Below are 12787 nucleotides of genomic sequence, written 5' to 3'. Positions count from 1 at the left end.
CCGGGTGCTCCGGTTTCCTCCCACAGTCCAAAGATATGCAGGTCAGGTGAATTGGCCATGCTAAATTGCCCGTAGTGTTAGGTAAGGGGTAAATGTAGGGGTATGGGTGGGTTGCGCTTCGGCAGGTCGGTGTGGACTTGTTGGGCCGAAGGGCCTGTTTCCTCACTGAGTAATCTTAAAAAAAAAATCACCTGATGAAGGAGCGTCGCTCCGAAAGCTAGTGTGCTTCCAATTAAACCTGTTGGACTATAACTGGTGTGTGATTTATAACTTTGTACACCCCAGTCCAACACCGGCATCTCCGAATCGGGATTAGTTTAGAATGGCTTCATGATGAGCACACATGATGGGCTGAAGGGCCTGCTTCTGTGCTGTACTGTTGGCAGTTTGACTTGGTGTGATAGTGGCAGGGTGGGACACATCAGATTTCAGGCTTGTGGGCTTCTTGCTCTGATTGTTGGGAGTGTGAATGGAGGAGATGTAGGAGGCATTTAAGATGACCAAAACTGGATGTAAGCACAGCCAGAGCCAGCTAGAAGGAAGCATATGATGGGCTGCTGTTGTTCCTTTTGTAGATCTTTTCATTTGTCCATTTGCAGGGTCCCCTATTTCAGCCAGCATTCCCTCATTCAATGCAATTCTGTTGGAAATGGGCACATGCTCACTTCTGGGGCTGAGCTGAACTGCCTTGGAGCAGGTCGACCAAGTGTGGTGGCGGCACTACTCCTTGCTAGTCCAACAAACTGCACCCCCACTATGGGAGAGCAACAACTGGGGAACTTCGTGTAGCCCAGGACCCCAGAAAATATGTTACAGCCTGCAAGCATTCAGCGGTCTCTGTCAGCTGTTTACCAGGACACGCAGACACTGTGAGATAAAGGTTACTGATTTAACTCACCTAGTTTCCTCTGTCCTGTTTTTGCTGCTTTTCCTTCCCTGCAGTGATGTTGATAAGCAGCAGTTTCAAAATAGGAGCAGAAGGGGAAACACAGTCAGTGAAGAGTAAAGATGAGGACGTAGAGATACACACCTACTAAACCTAGCATAAAACAGTACAGACTCAGGTGTTTAACCTAAGATTCTGTAAAACTTAATCCAGAGCTACCTTATTGTAGTGATGTGACTCACTGGGCTCCCTCTGATAAAGGGAGCTCCTAAGGTCTAGGGGGATAAAAAAACGGTACATGGTGATTACAGCCAGCGAGTTGGAGGTGTAGCTGGCAGACAATTGTAACCCTTTCTCCTCTGCTGCAGCTGTTCGGCAGCTTTCTTCGCTGAAGAGCGGGCTGCCTTACAACACAAACGACAGAAGATCAGACTCCTGCAACAGAGGAAGGTGACAGAGCTGTCTCAGTACAAAGACCTCCCAGATGAGATCCCATTACCTCTAGTCATAGGAACAAAAGTCACCGGTAAGTCAGTCACCCCTGCATTATTCTGCTTTTTGTGATCACACCCCACTGCTTTCACTCTAATTATTGTGCACGGCTCTAATCTCCATATTACAAAAAGCACAGAAGAGGGTCTAAGAATGATGTCAGAATTGAGGAGTTATACCGATCATGAACAAGCTGAGACTTGGAAGCACTAGCTTTCGGAGCGCCGCTCCATCAGGTTCATCACAACCACCTGATGAAGGATCAGCGCTCCGAAAGCTAGTGCTTCCAAAAACACCTGTTGGACTATAACCTGGTGTTGTGTGATTTTTAACTTTGTACACCCCAGTCCAACACCGGGATCTCCAAAAGCTGAGACTTCTTTGCTTTTTCAACCTGAAAGAAGTTGTTAGGGATTTGATTGGATAGACTTGGAGATGTTTGTGAAGAAGACAGTTACTAATACATTCATCAGGAAATTCAGGAGAAATGTCCTGACCCCCAAGAGTTGGAATGTGAAACTTGCTAAAGCCACAGTTTATCACAAAACATAGGTGCAGATGTAGGTCTTGGATTGCTAGATCTAAAATGATGAGTTGTCATTCAGTAACATGTTAGACTTTGGTTAAGTTTGTCGTCATTTCTCCACTTTGTCACTCCACTCTTTAGCACGACTTCGAGGTTTCCACGACGGCCTGTTTACAGGACAAATTGATGCTGTTGACACTATTAACGCCACATACCGAGTCACGTTTGACAGGACGGGATTGGGAACACACACTGTACCTGATTATGAAGTTCTTGTAAGTAAATAACTGTGGTTTTTATGTGCACAATTCTCAACTGTGAGAGGCAAAGCTAAATGATTTTACCTGCATTTCCCTTTCTTTTATTTAATTATCTAAAAATTAATATGCTCTGGTTCAAATCCTACAACCAATGGGAGCAGTTTTACCCTGACTGCTGAGTTCAGACTACTGATAATTTTGAACACCTCTTGCTACATGTATATCAACTGTCTACAAAGAGGACAATCCCCGACATTTCCAACCTACTGAACTAAAATGTGTTCTCATCCCTGGAACCACCTCTCATCCCTGGAGGCTTGAATGGCCTCCTCCTGCTCCTGTTTTCCTATTACCTACATCTTTTCTACATCTCTCTAAAGCCTTCATATCCTTCCTAGGAACGTAAGAGCAAGAGAGAGTTTTCAGCCCCTCAAACCTGACCATCATTTTCAGTCCAGCCCTATTACATTCCAGGAAAGATGTGAAGGCTTTAGAGAGATGTAGAAAAGATGTAGGTAATAGGAAAACAGGAGCAGGAGGAGGTAGTTCATCATCTACCTCAATGCCATATTTCAGTAGAATCCCCCTGGCCTTATGGGTGTTTAGCCTAAGCCTGAAAAAATCCAGAATCTTCTATCTGGAGATCTAATGCATGATGTTTACTTTGTTCACTTGTAAATTCTCAGAATGTAAAGAGATTCCCATTACTCTTCAGGAAGTCTCTTTCTAATAGTGTTTTGAAAGAAACCACGTGGCTACAAAAATACAAGTCCACCATTAAACCCCTTTGACACTTTGCCATGCCTCATTGAGGTAATGTCCTGGAAACCAAGCTCCACTATTCTCAAAACCTTCACAAAAGTTACAAGTTTTTTAAATGTACACAAAATTCCCCAAGTTACCTGACCAAAATCAACCAGGTTTATATACTTAACAAGAATTACTACTTACCTCAAATAAAAAGACACTACAGTAAACAATTATGAAGAGTTGGCATATAACTTTACTAGTTTAAACTCTTGACCTCTTATAAACTCCCCCTCTCCATACAGAAAAAAGAGAGAGAGACACAGACATACAGGAAAAAATGAGTGTAATAGGCAGAGAGAAAGATTGGGAAAGTAATTCAATCATTCTTGATAATATGATTTGATATGATTTTCATGCTGTTCAGAACCCTACTTCTCGATCGATCTTCAATTTTTTTCACTGGTTTGTCGGAGACCCAGGTGACTAGTTCACAATTATGAAGGTCTCTGACTTACTAATGAAAGGTCACAGCTTGCAGCAAATGCTGAAGGAAAGAGATGAAATGATTTTGATCAAGCTTGAAGTTTTTTTCCACTGAGAACAGAGACTAACTCCTGATCAGAGACTTGACAGCTTCTCTGATCCCCAAGCTGTTCAGCTATCTGGGAGCCAATCATATTGTTGTTGGCAGGCAGAAGGCCTTTGTCATCCAAAAACTGGAGCACAGTTACTTGTTGCCAGCTGAATCTCTTATTTCGACACATCCTGTACCTGCGATGAACCGAGTCACCTTTCTCTGGACTGCCTCCTATCAGTATATCTGTAAGGGGATCCAAACAGTTCACATCATTCCAGCTGTGATCAAACTAGTGCTGTAAAGCTGGTGCGAGGTCTTCAATAATTGTTTGTACAGGCTCACACAGACATGCAGGCAGCTTTACAGCACTAGTTGAATATATAGCATAGGACCAGAATTGCTTGTAGGCCAAGACCAGAGAAAAGTGTCAGGTTCCGTTCTTTGAAAGATGTGAGTTAATCCATTGAGTTTTTGAACTACAATCCAGGAGCTTCTCATGATCATTTTATTTTTTGTAATGTGTGCCCAGTTTCTAATATAGGGGTCGTCCATTTACAAACGTCCAACTTGCGAGCACTCGTACTTAGAGTACAATCTCACACAGATGTAATTTTAAATATCCGACATGCAAACATTTCCTATACTAATGAACAGCTGCTTTATATTGTCCTGCATTGTGTTCCAATTGTCTACAAATTGACAAGTGAATAAACTCAGGAACGGGACCCAGTCACAATCCGGGGACTGCCTGTATTTAATGACTCCGTTCATCATGCTGGGGATTTGAACTCACGACTTTTTAATTTATGTTGTGATCTATACTGCTGCACTCATTCATTGCTGTATGAATGTGTTTTTAGAAAACTCCACACTTCTACTCGCATTGAAAATTTTAATGCATTTTTGCTGTCATTTTCAGAGCAACGAGCCTCATGAAACTATGCCTATCACTGCCTTTGCTCAGAAGCAGCGACCTTCCAGGTATTACTTGACACCACCACGGCTGCCTTACACTACCAGCACCCAGTCTCCTATCACAGTAAGTTGCATCTTTCACTTTGTGCTATTACTATCCTATCCAGTATGTGAATGCACCTACGAGAGAAGGTGCAAAACTTGACCTACTCTTGGTGTCAGTGGGGGAGCATTTTGGGGCAACTATTAATGCTATTAATTTTAACATAGTGATGGAAAAGGATAGACTGGATCTAAAAGTTGAAGTTCTAAACTGGAGGAAGGTTAATTTTGATGGTATTAGGAAAGAACTTTCCAAAGCTGATTGGGCACAGATGTTCGCAGATAAAGGGACGGCTGGAAAATGGGAAGCCTTCAGAAATGAGATAACGAGAATCCAGACAAAGTATATTCCTGTTCGGGTGAAAGGAAAAGTTGGTAGGTATAGAGAATGCTGGATGACCAAAGAAATTGAGGGTTTGGTTAAGAAAAAGGAGGAAGCACATGTTAGGTATAGACAGGATAGATCGAGAGAATCCTTAGAGTATAACGGCAGTAGGAGTAATTTAAGAAGGAAATCAGGAGGGCAAAACGGGGACATGAGATAGCTTTGGCAAATAGGGTTAAAGAGAATCCAAAGGGTTTTTACAAATACATTAAGGACAAAAGGGTGACTGGGGAGAGAATAGGGAAGAAGGGCCTGTGCCCGAAACGTCGAATCTCCTGTTCCCTGGATGCTGCCTGACCTGCTGTGCTGTTCCAGCAATAAAGTTTCAACTTTGATCTCCAGCATCTGCAGACCTCACTTTCTCCCCTCAAAGATCAGCAAGGCGGCCTCTGTGTGGAGCCGCAGGACAGAGGGCAAGATACTAAACGAGTATTTTGCACCAATGTTTACTGTGGAAAAGGACATGGAAGATGTAGAATGTGGGGAAATAGATTGTGACATCTTGAAAATGTCAATATTACAGAGGAGGAAGTGCTGGATGTCTTGAAACACACAAAAGTGGATAAATCTCCAGGACCTGATCAGATGTACCCTAAAACTCTGTGGGAAGCTAGAGAAGTGATTTCTGGGCCCCTTGCTGAGATATTTACATCAACGATACCTCACAGGTGAGGTGTTGGAAGACTGGAGGTTGGCTAACGTGGTGCTACTATTTAAGAAAGGTGGTTAGAACAAGCCAGGGAACTATAGACCAGTGAGTCTGACGTCAGTGGTGGACAAGTTGTTGGCAGGAATCCTGAGGGACAGGATTTAATGTATTTGGAAAGGCAAAGACTGAATAGGGGTAGTTAGCATGGCTTTGTGTGTGGGAAATCACGTCTTACGAACTTAATTGAGTGTTTTGAAGAAGTAACAAAGAGGATTGATGAGGGCAGAGCAGTGAACATGATTTATATGGACTTAAATAAGGAGTTCGACAAGTTCCCCATGGGAGACTGCTTAGCAAGATTGGGTCTCATGAAATACAGGGAGAACTAACCATTTGGATATAGAACTGGCTCAAAGGTAGAAGACAGAGGGTGGTGTTGGAGGGTTGTTTTTCAGACTGGAGGCCTGTGACCACAAGAATTGGTGCTGGGTCCACTGCTTTTCTTCATTTATGTAAATAATTTGGATGTGAACATAGGTATATTTAGTAAGTTTTCAGATGACACCAAAATTGGAGGTGTAGTGGACAGCGAAGAGGGTTACCTCAGATTACAACAGGATCTTGATCAGATAGGCCAATGGACTGAGGAGTGGCAGATGGAGTTTAATTTAGATAAATGTGAGGTGCTGCATTTTGGGAAAGCAAATCTTAGCAGGACTTATACACTTACGCTTAATGGTAAGGTCCCAGGGAGTGTTGCTGAGCAAAGACACCTTGGAGTGCAGGTTCATAGTTCCTTGAAAGTAGAATCACAGGTAGACAGGACAGTGAAGAAGGCGTTTGGTATGCTTTCCTTTATTGGTCAGAGTATTGAATACAGGAGTTGGGAAGTCATGTTGCGGCTGTACAGGACATTGGTTAGGCCACTGTTGGAATATTGCGTGCAATTCTGGTCTCCTTCCTATCGGAAAGATGTTGTGAAACTTGAAAGGGATCAGAAAAGATTTACATGGATGTTGCCAGGGTTGGAGGATTTGAGCTTTAGGGAGAAGCTGAATAAGCTGGGGCTGTTTTCCTTGGAGCGTCGGAGGCTGAGGGGTGACCTTATAGAGGTTTATAAAAGCATGTGTGGTCTGGATAGGATAAATAGAAAAGGTGTTTTCCCTTGGTTGGGGGAGTCCAGAACTAGAGGCCGAGGTCAGGGTGAGAGGGGAAAGATATAAAAGAGACCTAAGGGGCAACATTTTCACACAGGGTGATGTGTGTATGGAATGAGCTGCCAGTGGAAGTGGTGGAGGCTGGTACAATTATAGCATTTAAAAGTTAAAAATCACATAACACCAGGTTATAGTCCAAAAGTTTTATTTGGAAGCACTCGCTTTCAGATGGATTGCTCTTCATCATGTGGTTGTGGAGTATCTGGATGGGTATATAAATAGAAAGGTTTAGAGGGATGTGGGCCAAGTGGTGGCTAATGGGACTAGATTAGGTTAGGATGGTCAGCATGGACAGTTGGATCAAAGTGTCTGTTTCTGTGCTGTACACTTCTGACTCTGTGGTTCACTCATGTCCTTTAGGGAAGGAAACTGCCATCCTTACCTGGTCTGGCCTATATGTGATTCCAGACGCACAGCAATGTGGTTCACTCTTAACTGCCCCCTGGGCAATTAGGGATGGGCAATAAATGCTGGCCTAGTCAGCGATGCCCTCTTCCTGTGAAAGAATATTTTAAGAATTCAAATCTACATTGCCTGGTTATTGGCTTTTCAGTAACTTCAAATGGTGATTTTCAAGCTTTTCCTACTATGAGTCCATTTCAGTGCTTGACAATTTTGTTGCTAAGATGTATGAGAGCAGGAGTGGAGGGATGGCCAAGCAGTCTCCTTGCTCTTGACCCCACTTAAAGTCCCCAGTGTGAAGTTCGGCCCTGAATTGACATGCACATTGTAAAACATTACAATATTTATGGTTTTATTCGCTTACGTATAATGCATACAATACACATGCTCATAATCATGACATTTAAAATAATTGAGAATTCAAATATATCAGTAGACATGGTTTGTTGTTAAATGTTTGTTTTGATTAGGTGTTGATCAAACTTTGGCTTCTCAAAGGAGAGAAAGAAAGAGATGTACTTATTTTGAAGGATGAATAGATGTTGTGAGATGGTGTGGCTGTTTAATGGACCGGTTCAGGCGCAGGCCTGGGTGAGGGGCCAGTTCAGGCACAGGCCCGGCCAAGGGGACGGACTGGTTCAGGCATAGGCCCGGCCGAGGGGCAGGTTCGGGGCATGGGCCCAGGCGAGGGACCGGTTCAGGCCACGTGCCTGGGCGGTGGGCCGGGCCTGGGCGACCAGCTGTCTCATGGTCTGACTGAACCTGTTTGGTTCTATTTTTACCGACTTGGCCACAGCCAGAGAAGCAGCTGCAGTGATCTGTGTACCGTCTCCCACACTGATACTTCTACTTCTCATCCACTGTCCTCACCAACAACATGTGAAAATGCAACATGCTGAGAACCTGCAAGATCACCTCAGCCCCAGCACTCTTGAGCCTCTGTACTTTCTCCAAGTGATCAGACTATTCATACAACATCCAGTAGTGGATGAGAAAATGTTTTCTAAATTATATCCTGGGAAGACCTGCAACCTCCGGCTGAATCCTCATCCCTATAATTATGAGCGACTGAACCAATCTCTGTGTTCGAATCAAATGTAACAGACATTTGAGGCAAGATCCAGAAGACCTTTTTTATCTTGATGTAATATTGCCCGACTTCATCCCTGACTCCACTTCTGTGCTGCTGAACTCTCCTCCATGCCTGTGTTACATCTAGACTTTAGAATGCATTCCTGGCTAGTCTCCTGCCTTCCATTCTCCTTAAACTTCAGCTCAGTCAAAACCCTACTGCCTGCATCCTATCTCAGATCAGATCCCGCACGTAATCTGCTGTGCAGCAGCTCCCAGTTGTACAGCAGCTGTTTTAGAATCTTCAACCTTGTTTATAAACCCTTCTATAGTCTTGTCCCTCCGTATCAACCACTTCCAGCTCTACAACATTCCAAGATATCAAACCTCTCCCATATCTTCCTGACTTGGATGGCAAAAGTCAATGTACAGTAGCCAAATCTGCAGATGAGGCAAAAATAGGTGGGCGGGCATGCGATGAAGGCGATTCACAGCGTCTGATGTGGACAAGTTAAGCAAGTGTCCAGAAACTTGACAGATGCAACATAATGTGGAGAAATGTGAGGTAATGGTCTTTGGCAGGAAGAATACAGGAGATAAATATTATTTGAATGCAGAAAGACTACAGAAAACTATGGAACAGATGGATTTGGGACCCTTCATCCATGAATCTCAAAAAGCTAGCACCCATGTTCAGTGGGCAGTAGGGAAGCCAAATGATGTGTTGACATTTATTTCAAAGGAAATGAAGCCTAAAAGTAGGGAGCTTTTGTTAAAACGATACATGGCACTAATCCGACCACAGCTGCAATACTGAATAGTACACAAACATTGGAGGCTATAGAGGGACACAGATTAGAGTAGATTCCCTACAGTGTGGAAACAGGCCCTTCGGCCCAACAAGTCCACATCAACCCTCCAAAGAGTAACCCACCCAGTCCCATTTCCCTCTGACTAATACACCATAACACTACGGGCAATTTAGCATGGTCAATTCACCTAACTTGCACGTCTTTGGAGTGTGGGAAGAAACCAGAGCACCCGGAGGAAACCCACACAGACACTGGGAGAATGTGCAAACTCCACACAGACAGTCGCCCGAGGCTAGAATCGAACCCGGGTCCCTGGCGCTGTGAGGCAGCAGTGCTAACCACTGAACCACTGTGCTGGAGGCGTGGATGAATTTTCTTTTGAGGAGACGTTATGTAGATTGAGCGTGTACTCACTAGAATAGGAGAGTGAGAGGTGTCCTGACTAAAGCATGGAAGATTCTTAGGGGATTTGACAGAGTAGATGTGAAGGGTTGCTTTCCTTTGTGGACCAGAGGGTATAATCTCAGAATAAGGAGTCCTACATTTAAAACAGAGATGAAGAGGAATTTCTTCTTTGAGGATCGTGAGTCTGTGGAATTTTTTTTACTGCAGAGGGCTGTTGAGACTTGGTCATTAAGTATGTTCAAGGCTGAAATGGTCAAGTTTTTATTCAGTAAGAGAATAAAGAATTGTGGGGGAAAAGCAGGAAAGTGGAGTCGGGGATTATCAGATCAGCCATAATCTCATTGAATCGTGAACCAGGTTCAGTGGGCTGAATAGCCTACTTCAGTTTCTGCATCTAATGCTCTCATGGCCTGTTACCTATCCTCGGTGTTATCACTCCACCACTGCTGCCCAGACATGAAGTCCTGAAATTCCCCCCCACCTCTCTCTCCCTTTTTAAGTTCCTCCATTAAAAACCATCTCTGACCAAGCTTGCTCAATGTCAACTTTTATTTGGTAATGCAACTGTGAAGCATAGCATATCATAGTACACCGAAGATACTTTCTAAACATAAGCTGTCATTATTGTTGTGTCTGTTGAGGATTGTTGGACAGGTGAGGATGTTCAGACATTATAGCTTTATACTAAAGTGGAATAGCCTCATGAGGTTGAATGACCTACACCTTTAAAAGTGAATGAGCCTAGAATAGACATGATTGCTAACTTCCTGGAAAATTCACTGAAAATGTGAGACTTAATTATACAGTGCCAAAGATCTGGCATTAGCGGAACACTGCATTATGCCAGAGCTCCCTTTAGTGGAAATAAACAGGAACTGCAGAAACATAACGGTAGGACAGAAGAATAACTGAGCTTCACAGCCAGAGGTACAGTTACTTTTGTAGGGTAGGCAAGATCCTAGAAAACGACATGCTTCTGAGTGAGTAGACTGGTCTATTTCTCATCTCACGTGAAAGAAGGCACCTCTGATAATGTGTCAGTTCAGTATTGTACAGGTCAAATAAAGAATTTAGGAGAGGGTTCATTACACACCCAGTTATGAGGACATGAAGCTTCATAGAATCTTACAGCACAGGAAGAAGCCATTCAGTCCTCATTCCAGCTGTTTGGAAAAAATATCAATTAGTCCCTCTCCCCTGATCATTCTCTATAGCTCTCAAATTATTTTTATGTTGTCTTTGACAGTTATTATAGAATCTGCTACTCCTCAGGCAGTGTACACCAGATCGCAGAAGCCGCCTTTGTAATATTTAAAAAAAAACTTTCATCATTCGTTACTTGCAGCTTTCCAAACCCCACACTTCCTGCAAGATGGACTCCTAAAGGTATCTCCACCTCTACTGTCCCATTTTTGGTCACTTTTTAACAGAGTCACAAGACGGGGCATTAAGTTAAATATTTGTATTGGAAGCAGTGCGGAGAAGGTTTGTTCGACTGATTCCTGGGGTGAAGAGATTATCTTACCAAGAGGGGCTCGGCAGTTCAGAAAAGTGAGGAACAGTTGCTTGACAGGGATGGATGCTGAGATGTTTCCTCTCATGGGGGACAAGGTTTTGGAAATAAGAGATCGCCTACTTGAGAAAGAGATGAGAATTGTCTTCTTTTTGAGGATCATCAGTGTTTGGAATTCTTTACTGCAGAGAGTAGTGGAGGACAGGTCATTGAATATATTTGAGACTGAATCAGACAGATCTTTGATCAACATGGAGTTGAGGCTATGGGGACAGACATGGGAGTTAAGGTCACAATCAGATCAGATATATGTTCTTATTGAAAGATGGAGCAGTCTCACTAGCGATCAGTGGGCTGAATGGCCATATTCCTCCTATGAGTGGCATTAGCAATCAAGAGATATCTAATTGGTGGTTGATATCACGATTAAGTGGTGGAGAGGTGGCGAGCTGCTCCAGTGAGGAAAGTTCAAAGGGCAAAGATATCCCAATTCTGAAAGAAGTAGTTCCTGGGAGACCCCTGGAAAACCCCAGAACGATCCGGAATGCTCAGCAATCGTAACTGAAATGTTACATGACATACTGACTGTTCTGGAAAGAGAAGGGAGAGTGCTGCCATTAAGTCAAAGCTAACTTCAAACCTGTGACCTTGTATTAACGGTGCCTCATTTTATTCCCCTGTTGTTCATGACAGGACAATGATCCACTTCTGGGTCAATCGCCTTGGAAAAGCAAACTGTCGGCTACTGAAGGAGACACACTTGGGGGATTTCCTATCGAATTTCTTATCCAGGTGGTAAGTATGTGCATTCTTTATGTTTCAAACTTCCCTCTACGTGTTTACTCTGGATAAACACATCAATTATATTGAGGAAATGGCTGAAATTCCATTAAGGAATGTTAAAGGTAGGGAGCTGAGAAATGTGCACCATCCATTCACGAGAGAAGAAGAAAAGGATAACCAACTCCCATTCCTAGATATGATGGTACAGAGAACACCGAATGGAGAATTCACCACAAAGGTTTACAGGAAAGCCACACACACAGTGGATGGGTGCCATGCTTCTAGGAATTCCCTGGCTGTTCTTTGTTTGGCTTGCCCTATAATGGTAGTGTTGTCCCAGTCGAATTCATGTTGCTTGTTGTCTGCGTGTGTGGCTACTAGGGATAGCTGGTCGTGTCGTTTCGTGGCTAGTTGATGTTTGTGGATGCGGATCGTTAGCTGTCTTCCTGTTTGTCCTATATAGTGTTTTGTGCAGTCCTTGCATGGGATTTTGTACACTACATTAGTTTTACTCATGCTGGGAGCAAACAGGAAGACAGCTAACGATCCGCATCCATGAACATCAACTAGCCACGAAACGCCACGACCAGCTATCCTTAGTAGCCACACACGCAGACGACAAGCAACATGAATTTGATTGGGACAACACTACCATTATAGGGCATGCCAAACAAAGAACAGCTAGGGAATTCCTAGAAGCATGGCACTCATTCACAAACTCCATCAACAAACACATCGACCTGGACCCAGTATACCGGCCACTACAGCGGACAGCTGAAACTGACAACCGGAAGCAGCAGGGACAGGCCACTATAAATGCCGGAGGAAACACCACAGAAGCGCTTCACAGGAGGTTCCCAAGCACTGAGGATGTCACCTAGACAGGGGACGAAACATTTGCAACAAAAATTTCCAGCTCGGCGAACAGAACCACAACAACGAGCACCCGAGCTACAAATCTTCGCACAAACTTTGACCATCCATTCTGCTAAATGAGGCTAAAAGCCAAGCATTATCAAACCTAGTAGAAAACAAAGTTCCA

At 43.6% G+C, this 12787-nt stretch overlaps 1 protein-coding gene across 2 annotated transcripts in view; it reads left to right on the top strand.

Annotated features, from left to right (window-relative positions):
* The window catches only part of lin9 (lin-9 DREAM MuvB core complex component), a 60153-nt gene that overhangs the window by 25922 nt on the left and 21444 nt on the right, over positions 1–12787 (top strand). For both annotated transcript variants that reach the window (XM_043687285.1, XM_043687284.1), the window contains 4 exons: positions 1255–1412; positions 2046–2179; positions 4411–4530; positions 11656–11757. In XM_043687285.1, the coding sequence (XP_043543220.1) occupies positions 1255–1412; positions 2046–2179; positions 4411–4530; positions 11656–11757 (514 nt within the window). The remainder of the gene's footprint in view (positions 1–1254; positions 1413–2045; positions 2180–4410; positions 4531–11655; positions 11758–12787) is intronic.

The sequence above is a fragment of the Chiloscyllium plagiosum genome, chromosome 3 (assembly GCF_004010195.1).
Source record: "Chiloscyllium plagiosum isolate BGI_BamShark_2017 chromosome 3, ASM401019v2, whole genome shotgun sequence".
NCBI classification, from domain to species: Eukaryota; Metazoa; Chordata; class Chondrichthyes; order Orectolobiformes; family Hemiscylliidae; genus Chiloscyllium; species Chiloscyllium plagiosum.
The sequence above is the reverse complement of the archived record's forward strand: the minus strand, read 5'-3'. Positions and strand labels throughout refer to the sequence as shown.